The following is a 14,867-nucleotide window of genomic DNA, read 5'->3' on the forward strand; positions in this document are numbered from 1 at the left end:
GTATCATGAGCTAAAAGGAAGGAAAGACAGTCGGGATCCATAAAAGAAAACTGCAGCGGCAAAGATATTGGACTGCTTACAGGTGATTGCCTAGGCGGTATACTACAGTTCGGCTTCTCCCGGACAGTATAAAGGAGGCAGGGAGGCATCTACTGTGAGCTGTGCAGTATGAGCTGCAAAAAGAGGTCAAGATATAAAATAGCGGTATTGGGAATCCTGCTATCACCCGCTACAAAGGCGATAAAGTAACCGGGAGTATAAATAACAGTCCAGAGGACTACTCGGTGCAGCAGCTAAGTGCCTTAAGGTGCTGGCCTCGTAGTTATGAATCGCCGGTGATAATGACACCAGACTGCCTGGAGGTGATCCCCTAACCTGTATACTCCTGTATAGTATCGGCTCATAATCCCAAAAGTGAAGGAGACGCACCTGCTGGGAGCCGTGCAGTACGAGCTGCACACTGGGAGACAAGATACAAAGTAGCGGCTCTGGGTACTTTGATAATCACCTGTTACAGAAGCAACAACGTAGCTAGGAACCTGCTCAGCAGTCTTAAGGCTTACATCCTGCAGCAGCTAAGTGCTTTATTGCGCTAGTTTTTTGTTCCTATAAATTCCGTTTGGAAAAGACATCTGGCTAACCGATATTGACTCCCTAGCCGGTGCACTCCAGCTCAGCTTTTTTTGCTATTATTACACAGAAGAAGGTGAAGCACCAGCTGGAGGCTGTGAAGTATAGATGCACACTTGGGATAATTGGAAACCCGGCTTAACACTTTCTTTAAAGGCGACAAAGTAATTGGATTATTTGCAGTAGTCCTGAGGACTCTGTGTAGCAGTCAAGGTTCCTTGTACAGGGCCGAGCGGCTGGGAGCTGTGAGTAACCTGCTTTTCTGCGTGTTGTGGACGGACAGGAGTCCGGTAAAAGCAAGTACTCTCCTTGTTACACAGTGACCTTAACATAATGCACTGATCATCCAAGCCTGAGGGATGGAACAGTGTGTCTGATATACATTCAAATATTATTGTACTATCTTTTTACAGTCTGTGTTAAATTACATATATACCGCTTATGTAAAATTAGGGTAAGGGGAAAGTAATTTCATTATTGACTCTGGAAAAAAGAAAAGGGGAAAAAAAAGGGAAAAAAGAAAGAGGAGACTATGTGTTATAAAAGAAAAGTCTCTCCTTAGTTTTTCATGGTCAAAATTACAACTGGTTAAAATATGTCATAAATATTTACATGGTGCCTCTATAATCTTTAATTTCATAGAAAAGGAAAGAGAAGAGAAGGAAAGGCTTCTTTATTAGAATCCACTAGCTTAGAGAGAACCATCTTGTGAGTATCTTTTAATACCTAAGAAATAATATACTCTTAAATTAGAAAGAGGTATTGGGCCAGGTCAGGGGCACTCTCTGATAAATATTAAAAGGAAGGATGTTATCTATCTATTGAGATAGTATAGGGCAACTTTAATTTATATCATACAGGCTTAAATTCACTGAATTCCGATTTTTTCAGACCACTAAATTTTCCTCTCTTTAAGCGAAGAGGATCATATTTCTGTTAGTTTATAGCACTTCACATTTGAGTAATTGGCACATTTGTAGTTGTGTAATTAACTTACACTCATATTGATGATTTGAGTAAAATCTCTTCTGTTATTTAGTTTCACCACACCCGCACCCTTTTTTTTGGTTTTTTTGTTTTTTCCTCTCTACACTATAACTTGATTATATGGAAAAATTCGTCACACACATTAATTCACCATCACTCAAAATGCCTGTAAAAAATAAAGATGAAAAAAACTAAGTTGCCCGAGCCTAATTTAGATATCACGGGCGATTCTATACCTAGGAATATTGATAATCAGACCCTGATAGCTAAATTAACAGAACTTTTCTCCCCTCAATTTAACATGATAAAAAAAGAACTTGGTACAATCTCTTCAGACATATCTGTTCTCTCGGCAGAAGTTAGGCAAGAGTCTAAAATAAATAATCTTCAATTACGTCTTGACGAACTTGAGGATTGTTCAAGACGCAATAATATTAGAATTGTTGGTCTTCCTGAATCAGCCGAATATGAAGATTTGATAAAGTTTACCTCATTGGTACTACCTCAGGCTCTTGGCTTTCCACAAATGGCGTTACCAATCGCCATTGAGAGAGCACATAGAATGGGCCCTAAGAAGTTCCATTCTGAAGGCCCCACTAGGAACAGAATGTGTATCTTCAAAGTTTTAAATTTTCAGGATACAATTCAGATAATGAGATTATTCAAAAAAGTGATCCCCTTATTTTTGGGAATAGCAAAATCCTACTATTCCAGGATTTCTCTATGGAAACTTCTTTAAAACGAAAGACAATGGCACCCTTCTGTACCCAACTAATAAACAAAGGAATAAACGCGAGGATGGTTTACCCGGCCAAAATTATAGTATGGTAGTGTTTGTCCAGAAAAGCAAACCTTAAAAACTTGTGATGATCCCTGTGAATGGGAACATGTAGGTACGCGTCCTTCAAATCCAAAAATTGCTTTGTTGTCCTTTTTGTTTATTTCTCTTGTCTTGCGGGAGAAGATGACTCTTACCTTCCGTGATATCTGAAATAATCTCCTTCAAATCAGGTCCGAACAAAGTCTTCCCCTTGTAAGGAATTGCTAGAAGTTGAGACTTGGAAGAAACGTCTGCAGACCAAGGCTTTAACCATAAGGCTCTGAAGGCTAAAATAGAGAAACTCAATATCTTAGCTCCCAATTTGATAATTTGAAGGGAAGCGTCCGAAATAAAGGCATTAGCTATCTTAAGAGCTTTTATCCTATCTTGAATCTCATCCAAAGAAGTCTCAGTCCTGAGGGCCTCAGACAGAGCATCAAACCAATACGCCGCCACACTAGTGACAGTGGCAATGCACACAGCCGGTTGCCACTGCAGACCCTGGTGTACATACATCTTCTTGAGTAACCCCTCTAACTTCTTATCCATTGGATCTTTGAAAGCACAACTATCCTCTATGGGAATAGTAGTTCTTTTAGCCAAGGTAGAAACAGCTCCTTCTACCTTAGGAACAGTTTGCCAAGCCTCCTTAACAGAATCGGCTATAGGAAACATTTTCTTAAAAATAGGAGAGGGAGAAAAAGGGATGCCCGGTCCGTCCCACTCCTTAGCAATGATTTCAGTAGCTCTTTTAGGGACTGGAAATACATCTGTATAGGAAGGAACCTCAAAATATCTGTCCAGTTTACTAGACTTCTGAGGGACAACCACCACTGTGGAGTCACTATCGTCTAAGGTAATCAAAACCTCCCTGAGTAACAGATGAAGGTGATCAAGTTTAAATCTGAAAGATACCACACTTTTGAGTCCGTCAGAGGTAATAAACCCTCTGAATCGGAAATTTCTCCTTCAGAAGCTACTGCAGTACCCTCCTCTTCAGGTTGTTGGGAGGATACCTCTGAAATTGCAAAAACTGCGTCCGAAACCTCGCCTGAATGTCTGGCTTTTCTCTTACGTTTGCCCTGCAACACTGGAAAAGCAGATAGTGCATCAGAAATAGTTGAAGACATAAGAGAAGCTATGTCTTGTAATGCACTGCTTGTGAGGGCGGTAAAATTTGGGACGTTTGGGGAGAAAGCTGCGGCATAAATTGACCTTCAACATTTGACTCTTGGACAACATCTGCCTTAGAGGAGACTGGCTCTGAAAAAATCTTATCCCTATAACTTAAATTCCTTTGAATACATGAAGGACAGAAAGGGATTGGTGGTTCCACATTAACGTCAAAACATAAAGCACAGGTGACATCTTGTCCATGCTTACACACAATTTACTGAATAACAAATAAAAAGTATTAAATTTATTTGTGAACAATATTTATAAAATAACGTTACTGTCTCTTGAAATTTAAAACGGTTCTTTTCTTTCTTGCTGAAAAATGTCAGTTTTCTTAATGTTTTCTCTTTTACAGATAAACGATTAATTTGCCAAATAACAAAAAATCCTCTGCACCTCAGCGGAAGTGCTCCTACCTGACCGAAGATCGTTAAGGTCCCAAAAACGGTCTTTTTGTTCACTCTGCCGTTATAACCAATTTAGGCATCTGTTTCCAGAAAACACAGTGTCTACACTAGCCACGCATGATTTTTCCTCATGCGACTCTAGAACAGACCGGTCAATCCTCTGTGCGCACTCTCTCTAAGCTGCGCTACGGAATGGCGCCAAAAACCGGAAGGACCGCCCATCGTGGGAGTGACCTAGCCGACTACCATTAAGTGCCGTGAAACCACCGTAGCCATCTCCTATACTGTTTAAAAACGTCAGTTAAACATACAGCTACCTCCAGCCCCAGTGCCCTGGTTTATTACACTGCCCAATAACCTTTCTCATAGGAAAAAAATGTATTATGTCACCACATAAAGAACTATTCTCTCAAAAAGCCCCTTATGAACTAATATGTGCTTCTTGAAAAAATTCTGAGTCTTTATCCCCAGATACTTAAGGTAGAACTTACCTTGATTTCTGCCTGGCAGCTCTCAGGTTTGAGAGGTCCTGTCCCTCACATCGACCTGAGGAAATCAAAATTCTGAGTCAATGAAAATTGAGTAAAGTAAATTATGGGAGGCGCAGTGAGAATTATGTCCCACAAGTTCCCATTGCTCTAAAGCCACCAAAAGCTCTACTGTAGAGATTGATATGGACTACGGCTACACCCTAGAACAAAGCAACACATTCTGGCACTACTTTAAAAATAATAAACTCTTGATAGAAGAATCTATTCTAACACCTCACTTTACCTCTTCCTAGCACTAACGTAGGCAAAGAGAATGGCTCTTAGTAATTAAGATGATCCGTGGACTCATTGTGTCTTAAAAAAGAAATCAAATAAACATAGATTATTGCCCCCTGTTCAATAATCCCCCTCAGGAGATATTAACCCTTGATTCTATACAGATAAAAGATGTCACACTGTGATCCTGTCTTCCAGCGTTATCATACATGTATAAAAATGAAACAATCTTACCAGAATCTATGCCATGGAACAAGAACACAGCCTTTCAAGTGTGACAGGTTAGTAGCATCGCTCCTGACATGGACTTGAGAGCAGAAAGCAGGCAGCGAAACTCGTCAACGCTCATTGCTTAAGGAGCTGTTAATAAGAGTCGGGATGGTTCCGCAGAAGAACTCCACCTGCATCCCCGGACTCTGACTTTCACCCATGCTCTTACTCAGAGGCTGACAGGGCTACTTAAAACTCCAGTCCCATGCAGAAGAGTACTACCCTCCATAAGAGACTACTCCGAATCTTCTGACACTTCTCTGCCAACCTCCTGTGACGAAAGGCAAAGAATGACTGGGGGATGAGGGGAGGTATTTAAGCCTTTGGCTGGGGTGTCTGTGCCTCCTCCTGGTGGCCAGGTTCTTAATTGAATGAAGCAGTGAACTCTCCTCCCATTAAGATGGAAATTATTGTTTTTTTAACTTCTCCTGAGTTTCTATAAAGTAATGGGCAACACCATGGTTTAACTTAAGTTTCCGTTTACCTATCTTATCTGCTGAGGACAAATATAAGACTGTGGAAAGGTTGTGTGCAACATAGGATTATCCAAAAGGGTTTCCACCCTTTCCACCCAGTCTTATTTGAACAGAGATGAGTAGAAAACTAGTTCAAACATTAAAGAAACTAAACCTTTACACTTATATTTTCAATATTTAAACAACAAATATTGTAAAAAAAATACATCTACATATTATTGTGATTGTCACATTTGTTTTTAGAACATCACTATGTCTAACATATATCTACTGTTTAACCGTCAGCAGTCAGAGCTGTACACTCACCTCCATAAAATCCTTCCGTTGACTCGATGCCTGAAGACTTGATAAAATTCCTTTTGCTGATTTTTGATCCCAATTCTGTTTTCAAAAAAAAAAAAAAAAAAGATAAAACTAATTAACAAGACGTCTTTATACAAGTCCTTAATGTTATACATTATTAGCTACATAAAGCGCTGAGTTTGCTCTGTGCGATTAGAACATAAATACTAATACGGGACGGCAGATCAGATCTTTGCTGTCCCTAAACAGAGGATATAGTTCCAGAGAAAATCCTAGACTTATTCTGAGCATTCTGTGCAGGTGAAACACACGTATGTTCCTTGCAGCATTAACCTGTGAGATTTTTTTTCAGTAGCCTAGATAGCACATCAGCTGTAAACAGAACGTGATGTACTCCATAAACAATAAGGAAGTCTGTTTAAGTCAAATAAACAGTGTAAATGAAAAGACAATGGAAAGTGACAGTAATACAGTTTGTCTTTTTATAGTGACCACTACAGTGTAGTGGAGGGGCGTGAGAGGTGAGATTGAAGACTAAACTAAATCAGTACTGGTAGGAGGTTATGGATAAAGGGACAACTCACAACGTCACCCGTCACACAGAATGAGATGAGTTGTAGCAAGAGGAACCTCTCTTGTCTCACTCTCAGAACTCTTCCTGCAAGCAGTAGCTATCTATGTTTTAATTTCATGGCAAATCTTATCAGTTATGATCAGTACTGTGCACCCTCTCTCGGTCTGATATAAGAGAAAACAGCTATAAGACTGAGCATCATATAAACATAATGTGACCTGGGAGTGGACATCTTGATCTTCTGACCATACATCTTTGAAAAGCAGCAGTCTTATCTGTGAACTGCCAGTCAGAGAACCGGTAAATATCATTGTGACTACTACTGTGATCCCATTAACAGGACAACCAGTATTCCCAAAATCAAAATGAAAAAGCTGTGTTTATATAATCCTTTTAGATCCCTCCGTCTTAGACACTAGCGACTCTCCCTTTCGCTCTGTACTTGTGGTGTCTATCACATCACTACTTCAAGTCTGATCTTTCCAGCATCATTGTTAGAGGTTTTTATACTACTCCTGCATGGTTTTGCATTGGTTTCAGGAACACTTCACTGCCAGCCAATGCAAAGATGATTTACAATTTGCTAAACAATTTAGTACTGCAGAGATTAAAGGGCCATAATACCCAAATGTTTAAACACTTGAAAGTGATGCAGCATAGCTGTAAAAAGCTGACTAGAAAATATCACCTGAACATCTCTATGTAAAAAAGAAAGATATTTTACCTCAAAAGTTCCTCAGTAGCCACCTCCCATTGTAAAGGATTTCTAAGCAGCATTTTAGTGTGTCTGTCCTGGGACATCTGAAGGGACTAGCATCGTGCACTCTCATATTATTTCACCAATCAGGTAAAGGAAGCTTACTATGAAATCTCATGAGAGTTAAGTGAAATCTCATGAGATCACAGTAAGAGTTCATGACCTCAGCACTGCTGATGCTGATTGGCTGCTGTTCATTTCTTCATTTTTTTAATTTTTTTACCTGCAGCTGGGAGCAGCTGAGTATAACTTTTTACACAGAACTTACTCTGCTGAGCTGAGGAAATTGTGAGGTAAAATATCTTCCTTTTTTACATAGAGATGCTCAGGTGATATTTTCCTGTCAACTTTTTACAGTTATACTGCATCACTTTCAAGTGATTTAGCATATGAGTATTATGTCCCTTTAAGGCCAGCAGAATGCTTGGATGTATTGGTAGCGGTTTTTGTAGCAGAAATAACATAATTTATGTAAGAATTTACAGGATAAATTCATTTCTTTCATATTGGCAAGAGTCCATGAGCTAGTGACATATGGGATATACAATCCTACCAGGAGGGGCAAAGTTTCCCAAACCTCAAAATGCCTATAAATACACCCCTCACCACACCCACAAATCAGTTTAACGAATAGCCAAGTAGTGGGGTGATAAAGAAAGGAGTAAAAAGCATCAACAAAGGAATTTGGAAATAATTGTGCTTTATACAAAAAAGTAAATTTATGCTTACCTGATAAATTAATTTCTTCTACGATATGACGAGTCCACGGATTTCATCCTTACTTGTGGGATTTATCCTCCTGCTAACAGGAAGTGGCAAAGAGCACCACAGCAGAGCTGTATATATAGCCCCTCCCTTCCCTCCACCCCCAGTCATTCGACCGAACGTTAGGAAGAGAAAGGAAAAGCTAAAGGTGCAGAGGTGACTGAAGTTTATAAAAAATAAATATAATCTAAACCTGTCTTAAAAATAACAGGGTGGGCCGTGGACTCCTGATATTGTAGAAGAAATTAATTTATCAGGTAAGCATAAATTTACTTTTCCTCTACAAGATATAACGAGTCCACTGATTTCATCCTTACTTGTGGGATACAATACCAAAGCTACAGGACATGGATGAAAGGGAGGGAACAAGACAGGAACCTAAACGGAAGGCACCATTGCTTGAAGAACCTTTCTCCCAAAACCAGCCTCAGAAGAAGCAAAAGTATCAAATTTGTAAAATTTGGAAAAAGTGTGAAGAGACGACCAAGTCGCAGCCTTGCAAATCTGTTCAACAAAAGCATCGTTTTTAAATGCCCATGAGGAAGCCACAGCCCTAGTAGAATGAGCCGTAATTCTTTCAGGAGGCTGCTGTCCAGCAGTCTCATACGCCAGACGGATGATACTCTTCAGCCAAAAAGAAAGAGAGAGGTAGCCGTAGCTTTCTGACCCCTACGCTTTCCGGAATAAACAATGAACAATGAAGATGATTGACGGAAATCCTTAGTCGCCTGCAAGTAAAACTTCAAGGCACGGACCACGTCCAGGTTATGTAACTTACGTTCCTTCTTAGAAGAAGGATTAGGACATAATGAAGGAACATGATTTCCTGATTAATATTCTTATTAGAAACAACCTTAGGAAGAAACCAAGGTTTGGTACGTAAAACCACCTTATCAGAATGAAAAATCAGATAAGGCGAATCACATTGCAACGCTGAAAGCTCAGAAACTCTACGAGCAGAAGAAATAGCAACCAAGAACAAAACTTTCCAAGATAATAGTTTAATATCTATGGAATGCATAGGTTCAAACGGAACCCCTTGAAGAACATTAAGAACTAAATTCAAACTCCACGGTGGTCTAAATACAGGCTTAATTCTAGTTAAAGCCTGACAAAAAGACTGAATGTCCGGAGCATCTGCCAAACGTTTGTGTAATAAGATTGATAAAGCAGAGATTTGTCCTTTTAAAGAACTAGCTGATAATCCTTTCTCCAATCCTTCTTGGAGAAAAGACAGAACCTTGGGAATCCGAACCTTACTCCATGAATAACCCTTGGATTCACACCAAAAAACATAATTTATGCTTACCTGATAAATTCCTTTCTTCTGTTGTGTGATCAGTCCACGGGTCATCATTACTTCTGGGATATTATCTGCTCCCCTACAGGAAGTGCAAGAGGATTCACCCAGCAGAGTTGCTATATAGCTCCTCCCCTCTACGTCACCTCCAGTCATTCGACCAAAGACCAACGAGAAAGGAGAAGCCAAGGGTGTAGTGGTGACTGAATTATAATTTAAAAAATATGTACCTGCCTTAAAAAACAGGGCGGGCCGTGGACTGATCACACAACAGAAGAAAGGAATTTATCAGGTAAGCATAAATTATGTTTTCTTCTGTTATGTGTGATCAGTCCACGGGTCATCATTACTTCTGGGATACCAATACCAAAGCAAAAGTACACGGATGACGGGAGGGATAGGCAGGCTCATTAAACAGAAGGAACCACTGCCTGAAGAACCTTTCTCCCAAAAATAGCCTCCGAAGAAGCAAAAGTGTCAAATTTGTAAAATTTGGAAAAAGTATGAAGCGAAGACCAAGTTGCAGCCTTGCAAATCTGTTCAACAGAGGCCTCATTCTTAAAGGCCCAAGTGGAAGCCACAGCTCTAGTGGAGTGAGCTGTAATTCTTTCAGGAGGCTGCTGTCCAGCAGTCTCATAGGCTAAACGTATTATGCTACGAAGCCAAAAAGAGAGATAGGTAGCAGAAGCTTTTTGACCTCTCCTCTGTCCAGAATAAACGACAAACAGGGAAGAAGTTTGGCGAAAATCTTTAGTTGCCTGCAAGTAGAACTTGAGGGCACGAACTACATCCAGATTGTGTAGAAGACGTTCCTTCTTTGAAGAAGGATTTGGACACAAGGAGGGAACAACAATCTCTTGATTGATATTCCTGTTAGAGACAACCTTAGGTAAGAACCCAGGTTTAGTACGCAGAACTACCTTGTCTGAGTGAAAGATCAGATAAGGAGAATCACAATGAAGGGCTGATAACTCAGAGACTCTTCGAGCCGAGGAAATAGCCATTAAAAATAGAACTTTCCAAGATAACAATCTTATATCAATGGAATGAAGGGGTTCAAACGGAACACCCTGTAAAACGTTAAGAACTAAGTTTAAACTCCATGGCGGAGCAACAGTTTTAAACACAGGCTTGATCCTAGCTAAAGCCTGACAAAAGGCCTGGATGTCTGAATTTTCTGACAGACGCCTGTGTAACAAGATGGACAGAGCTGAGATCTGTCCCTTTAATGAGCTAGCCGATAAACCCTTTTCTAAACCTTCTTGTAGAAAAGACAATATCCTAGGAATCCTAACCTTACTCCAGGAGTAATCTTTGGATTCACACCAGTATAGGTATTTACGCCATATTTTATGGTAAATCTTTCTGGTAACAGGCTTCCTAGCCTGTATCAGGGTATCAATAACCGACTCAGGAAAACCACGTTTTGATAAAATCAAGCGTTCAATTTCCAAGCAGTCAGCTTCAGAGAAGTTAGACTTTGATGTTTGAATGGACCCTGAATCAGAAGGTCCTGTCTTTGTCAGGATTTAAGTCTTGCCGTATCCTGTAAGGCAAGGAATTTATTTTTAAGAACCTCAACTGCTGAGTTAAAAGAAATAAACTTAAAATACTATGTGTGTTGTTCAAAGAATACTGGGATTTATCATTAATTACTATCAGAGTAAAAGATAGTCCCAGACATCATAGTTCAGTTATTAGCAGGGGTTAATGGTGATTACACTACAGCTGCCACCTGTGAGTAAACACTAAACAATTGCAGCAGTGTAACACATAGAAACCCCAGTATGGATACATAGAAAAATATAATTACAAACTAGTTTGGAATTTCAGTAGTACAGGCAATAAAAAGAGATCAGGCAAAAAGCTAAATAATAAGTAACTAACTTTAGTGAGTATTTTAAGATAGCTAATTAAAGTTGGCTCAGATAGATTTAGCAATTGCAAATATATATGATAAACAAGAGTCTGGTATGCTCATATATGATTTGAGTCACAGGAGAGTGAATGTTAAGAGCAGGTCTTACTTGAGAAATTATTAGAGGGTCCGCAGGAATTAGGAGCTTGCAAGTCCTGGCAGTCTGGGAGACAGTGCAGCTGAACTGTGTGTTGCTGCTGTGTGAAGCAGGATGGCGTGTGACGTCACAGCTCTGTGAAATCCGGAACTGACAGGCAAAAGAGGCAGACACAGTTTGCAGAGAAGATAGGCTTGGCTGTAGCAGTCCTATAGCATAAGACTCCAATACTAAGCAACTAGGAGAGTGTGATAAGGAGTTATATAGGGCTGAAGCAGGATAGACACTCCCATATTTAAAGGGACATGACATGACACCCCCCTCAAGGAGCAGCTCCGCGGCTCATGGATGCGGGCGATCAGGATTCCGCTGATGGAACCTAGAGATCAACCGGGGAGCAGAAATGTTAGCTGCGGGTTCCCAGGAATCTTCGTCAGGAGAATACCCCTTCCACCTGACAAGGTATTGAAGAGTACCTCTCATCTGTCTGGAGTCCAATATGTCTTGGACCTCGTATTCTGTATCAGGGTCCACAGTTACTGGAGTAAGTGATACTTGGTCAGGAGGTGATCTAAGGGCTCGATACGGTTTCAGTAAGGAAACATGGAAGGTAGGGTGTACACGTATTGTAGGTGGTAACCTTAATCTCATAGCGTTCTCATTTATGATGCGATCTATTGGATACGGCCCAACGTAGAGGACCGACAATTTCTTAGAAGGAGTGGTTAACTTCAGATGTTTCGTGGAGAGCCAAACTAGATCCCCAACGGAATACTTTGGTGCAGGAGTTCTCCTCTTGTCATAATGTAGCTTGTGTATTCGCTTAGCATCATCAATAGCAGAGCGGACAGATGAGAAATTAGTTGCAATGTCATTAGTAGTCTGTGTGACAGATGGAGATGAAGAGTAGATGTCAGGTAGAAGATGGAAAGTGGGATGGAATCCATAATTAACAAAAAACGGAGTGAGCTTGGTAGTAGAGTGTACTGTGTTGTTATAAGTAAACTCTGCGTAAGGAAGAAAAGATGACCATTTATGTTGCTGATCACAACAGAATCCTCTGAGAAACTGCTCCAACCATTGGTTGCATCTCTCGGTCTGCCCATTTGTCTGAGGGTGGTAAGCTGTAGACAATCTTTTCTCTATTTGAAAAGCCTTGCAGAATTCCAGCCAAAACTTACTTGTGAATTGGGTTCCCCGATCTGTTAGAATAGTCTTAGGTAATCCATGATGTTTAAAAACATGAGTGAGCAGTAATTGTAAGGTTTCTGCAGCAGTGGGTAACTTCCGATATGGTATAAAATGACACATCTTACTGAACAAGTCTACCACAACAAGGATTGTGGTATCAGTTCCTGAGCGTGGTAAATCCACTATATAATCCAAGGCGATTTCTTCCCAAGGTCTACTTGGTGTTGCTACTGGCATAAGTAATCCATAGTGAGGCCGTTTGCTTCTTTTAGATAAGGTACAAACTCCACAGGAAGAGATATAATCTGAGATATCCTTATGCATTGTTGGCCACCAGAAAGATCTATTAGCTAAATCTTGTGTTTTACGAAGGCCCGTATGCCCTGCTAGAGGTGCATCATGTATAGCGTGTAAAACCAACTGCCTGGTGGATGGGGGAATATATAACTTGTCTTGATGATAATGTAAACCATCTGAGCCCCGTTGCATAACAGTTAGTGGTTTAGTAATATCTTTCTCTTGTTCTTCCTTAAGGAATGATGTGGAATCAAATGAAAAGGCAATGAACTTTTCTGTTGGAATGACAGTATCCTTACTAAGTAGGTTTGGTGGTTTCTTGTATTGTCTTGATAAGGCATCAGCCTTGCCATTCCGTGAGGAGGGTCTGTATGTGATAAGAAAATTGAACCTGGAAAAATATAAATTCCACCTTACTTGTCGTGCGGTGAGAGTCTTGGTGGATTGGAGGAATTGAAGGTTTCGGTGATCCGTGAAAATAATGATAGGCAGAATGGTACCTTCCAACAAGTGTCGCCAATGTTCAAGGGAGACCTTGATTGCCAACAGCTCTTTATCCCCAATGGGGTAATGTATTTCAGATGGAGTCATGATACGAGAGTAGAAGGCAACTGGATGTAACGGTTTCTTGAGAGAGAGTCTCTGTGATAGAATGGCGCCCACAGCATAATCCGAGGCATCGACCTCTAATATATATTGTAGTTCAGGATCTGGTATACTAAGAATAGGTGCAGAGGTAAACTGTGCTTTAAACAATTCAAAAGTCTTTTGACTATCTGGGGTCCAACGAAATGGAACATTTGCTTTAGTGAGGTTTGTTAATGGTCTTGATAAGGAGGCAAAATTTTTGATGAATTTCCGGTAGAAATTGGCGAACCCCATGAATCTTTGAATGTCTTTTTTACATTCAGGGGTAGGCCAATTCTTAACAGCATCTATCTTGTTATCCTCCATGCTAATGCCCGAAGCACTGATGCAATAACCAAGGAAAGTTATGCTATTGGAGTTGAAGATGCACTTCTCAGCCTTGGCATATAAGGAGTTGCTTCTCAATCTGCTAAGGACTTGTCTGACATGTGATATATGTTCAGGTAGGGTCTTAGAATAGATTAATATGTCATCCAAGTAAATAACAAGATAGACATCCAGGATATCCTTAAAGATATCATTTATCAAATACTGGAATGTCGCGGGAGCATTACAGAGTCCGAATGGCATGACGGTGTATTCAAACAACCCGTAACGGGTGCGGAACGCCGTCAGCCATTCGTCTCCAGATCTTACTCGAATTAAATTATAGGCTCCTCTAAGGTCAAGCTTGGTAAAGAATTTAGCTCCCTGTAGTCTCTCAATAAGCTCCGGAATCAGTGGGAGAGGATAACGATTCTTTACTGTCCTTTTATTTAGTTGTCTATAATCGATTATTGGGCGTAAAGATCCGTCTTTGTTTTTTACAAAGAACATCCCCGCACCTGCTGGGGATGTAGAAGGACGGATAAAGCCTTTCCTTAGGTTATCATCAAGGTATGTTTTCAAGTGGTCTAGTTCAGGTTTTGACAATGGAAAGATGTGTCCATAAGGGATATCTGATCCTGGGAGGAGCTCAATAGGACAGTCATACTTCCTATGTGGAGGAAGTTTTTCTGACTCTTTTTTACTAAAAACGTCATTGAAGTCAGCATATTCTTGAGGTATGTCTAATTCTAAAGGTTTCTCTATAGTATGCAGTATGAGTGGTGGGAAACAAGTTGTCTTACAGTAGTGAGAGTTAAAACAAATGGAGAATGGTGACCAGACTATACAGGGGTTGTGTAGTGATAGCCAGTTTAACCCTAGAATGATGGGTACAATGGGGGATGAAATGACATCAAAAGTTTGAAATTCCCTATGATGGTCTTGTGTCACTACAAGTAAAGGTACAGTTTCATACATTACGGGGCCTGAGGCCATATTATTACCATCAATAACTCGCAAATACACAGGAGTCTGCTTTTTCACCAAAGGTATTTTATTATCCTTAGTATATTGTACATCAATATAGTTTGCAGTTGCTCCTGAATCAATGATTCCACTGGCGTTGAGGCGACATTGGTCCCACTGTAAAAGAAGTGGGAATTTATGGTAGGTTGTAG

General features: G+C 40.3%; 1 protein-coding gene across 1 annotated transcript in view; it reads right to left on the bottom strand.

Moving 5' to 3' along the window:
* The window catches only part of TNRC18 (trinucleotide repeat containing 18), a 466,016-nt gene that overhangs the window by 23,424 nt on the left and 427,725 nt on the right, over window positions 1–14,867 (bottom strand). Inside the window, exon 26 of the mRNA XM_053694281.1 lies at window positions 5,840–5,914. Within this exon, the coding sequence (XP_053550256.1) occupies window positions 5,840–5,914 (75 nt within the window). The remainder of the gene's footprint in view (window positions 1–5,839; window positions 5,915–14,867) is intronic.

The sequence above is a fragment of the Bombina bombina genome, chromosome 11 (genome assembly GCF_027579735.1).
Source record: "Bombina bombina isolate aBomBom1 chromosome 11, aBomBom1.pri, whole genome shotgun sequence".
Taxonomy (NCBI): domain Eukaryota; kingdom Metazoa; phylum Chordata; class Amphibia; order Anura; family Bombinatoridae; genus Bombina; species Bombina bombina.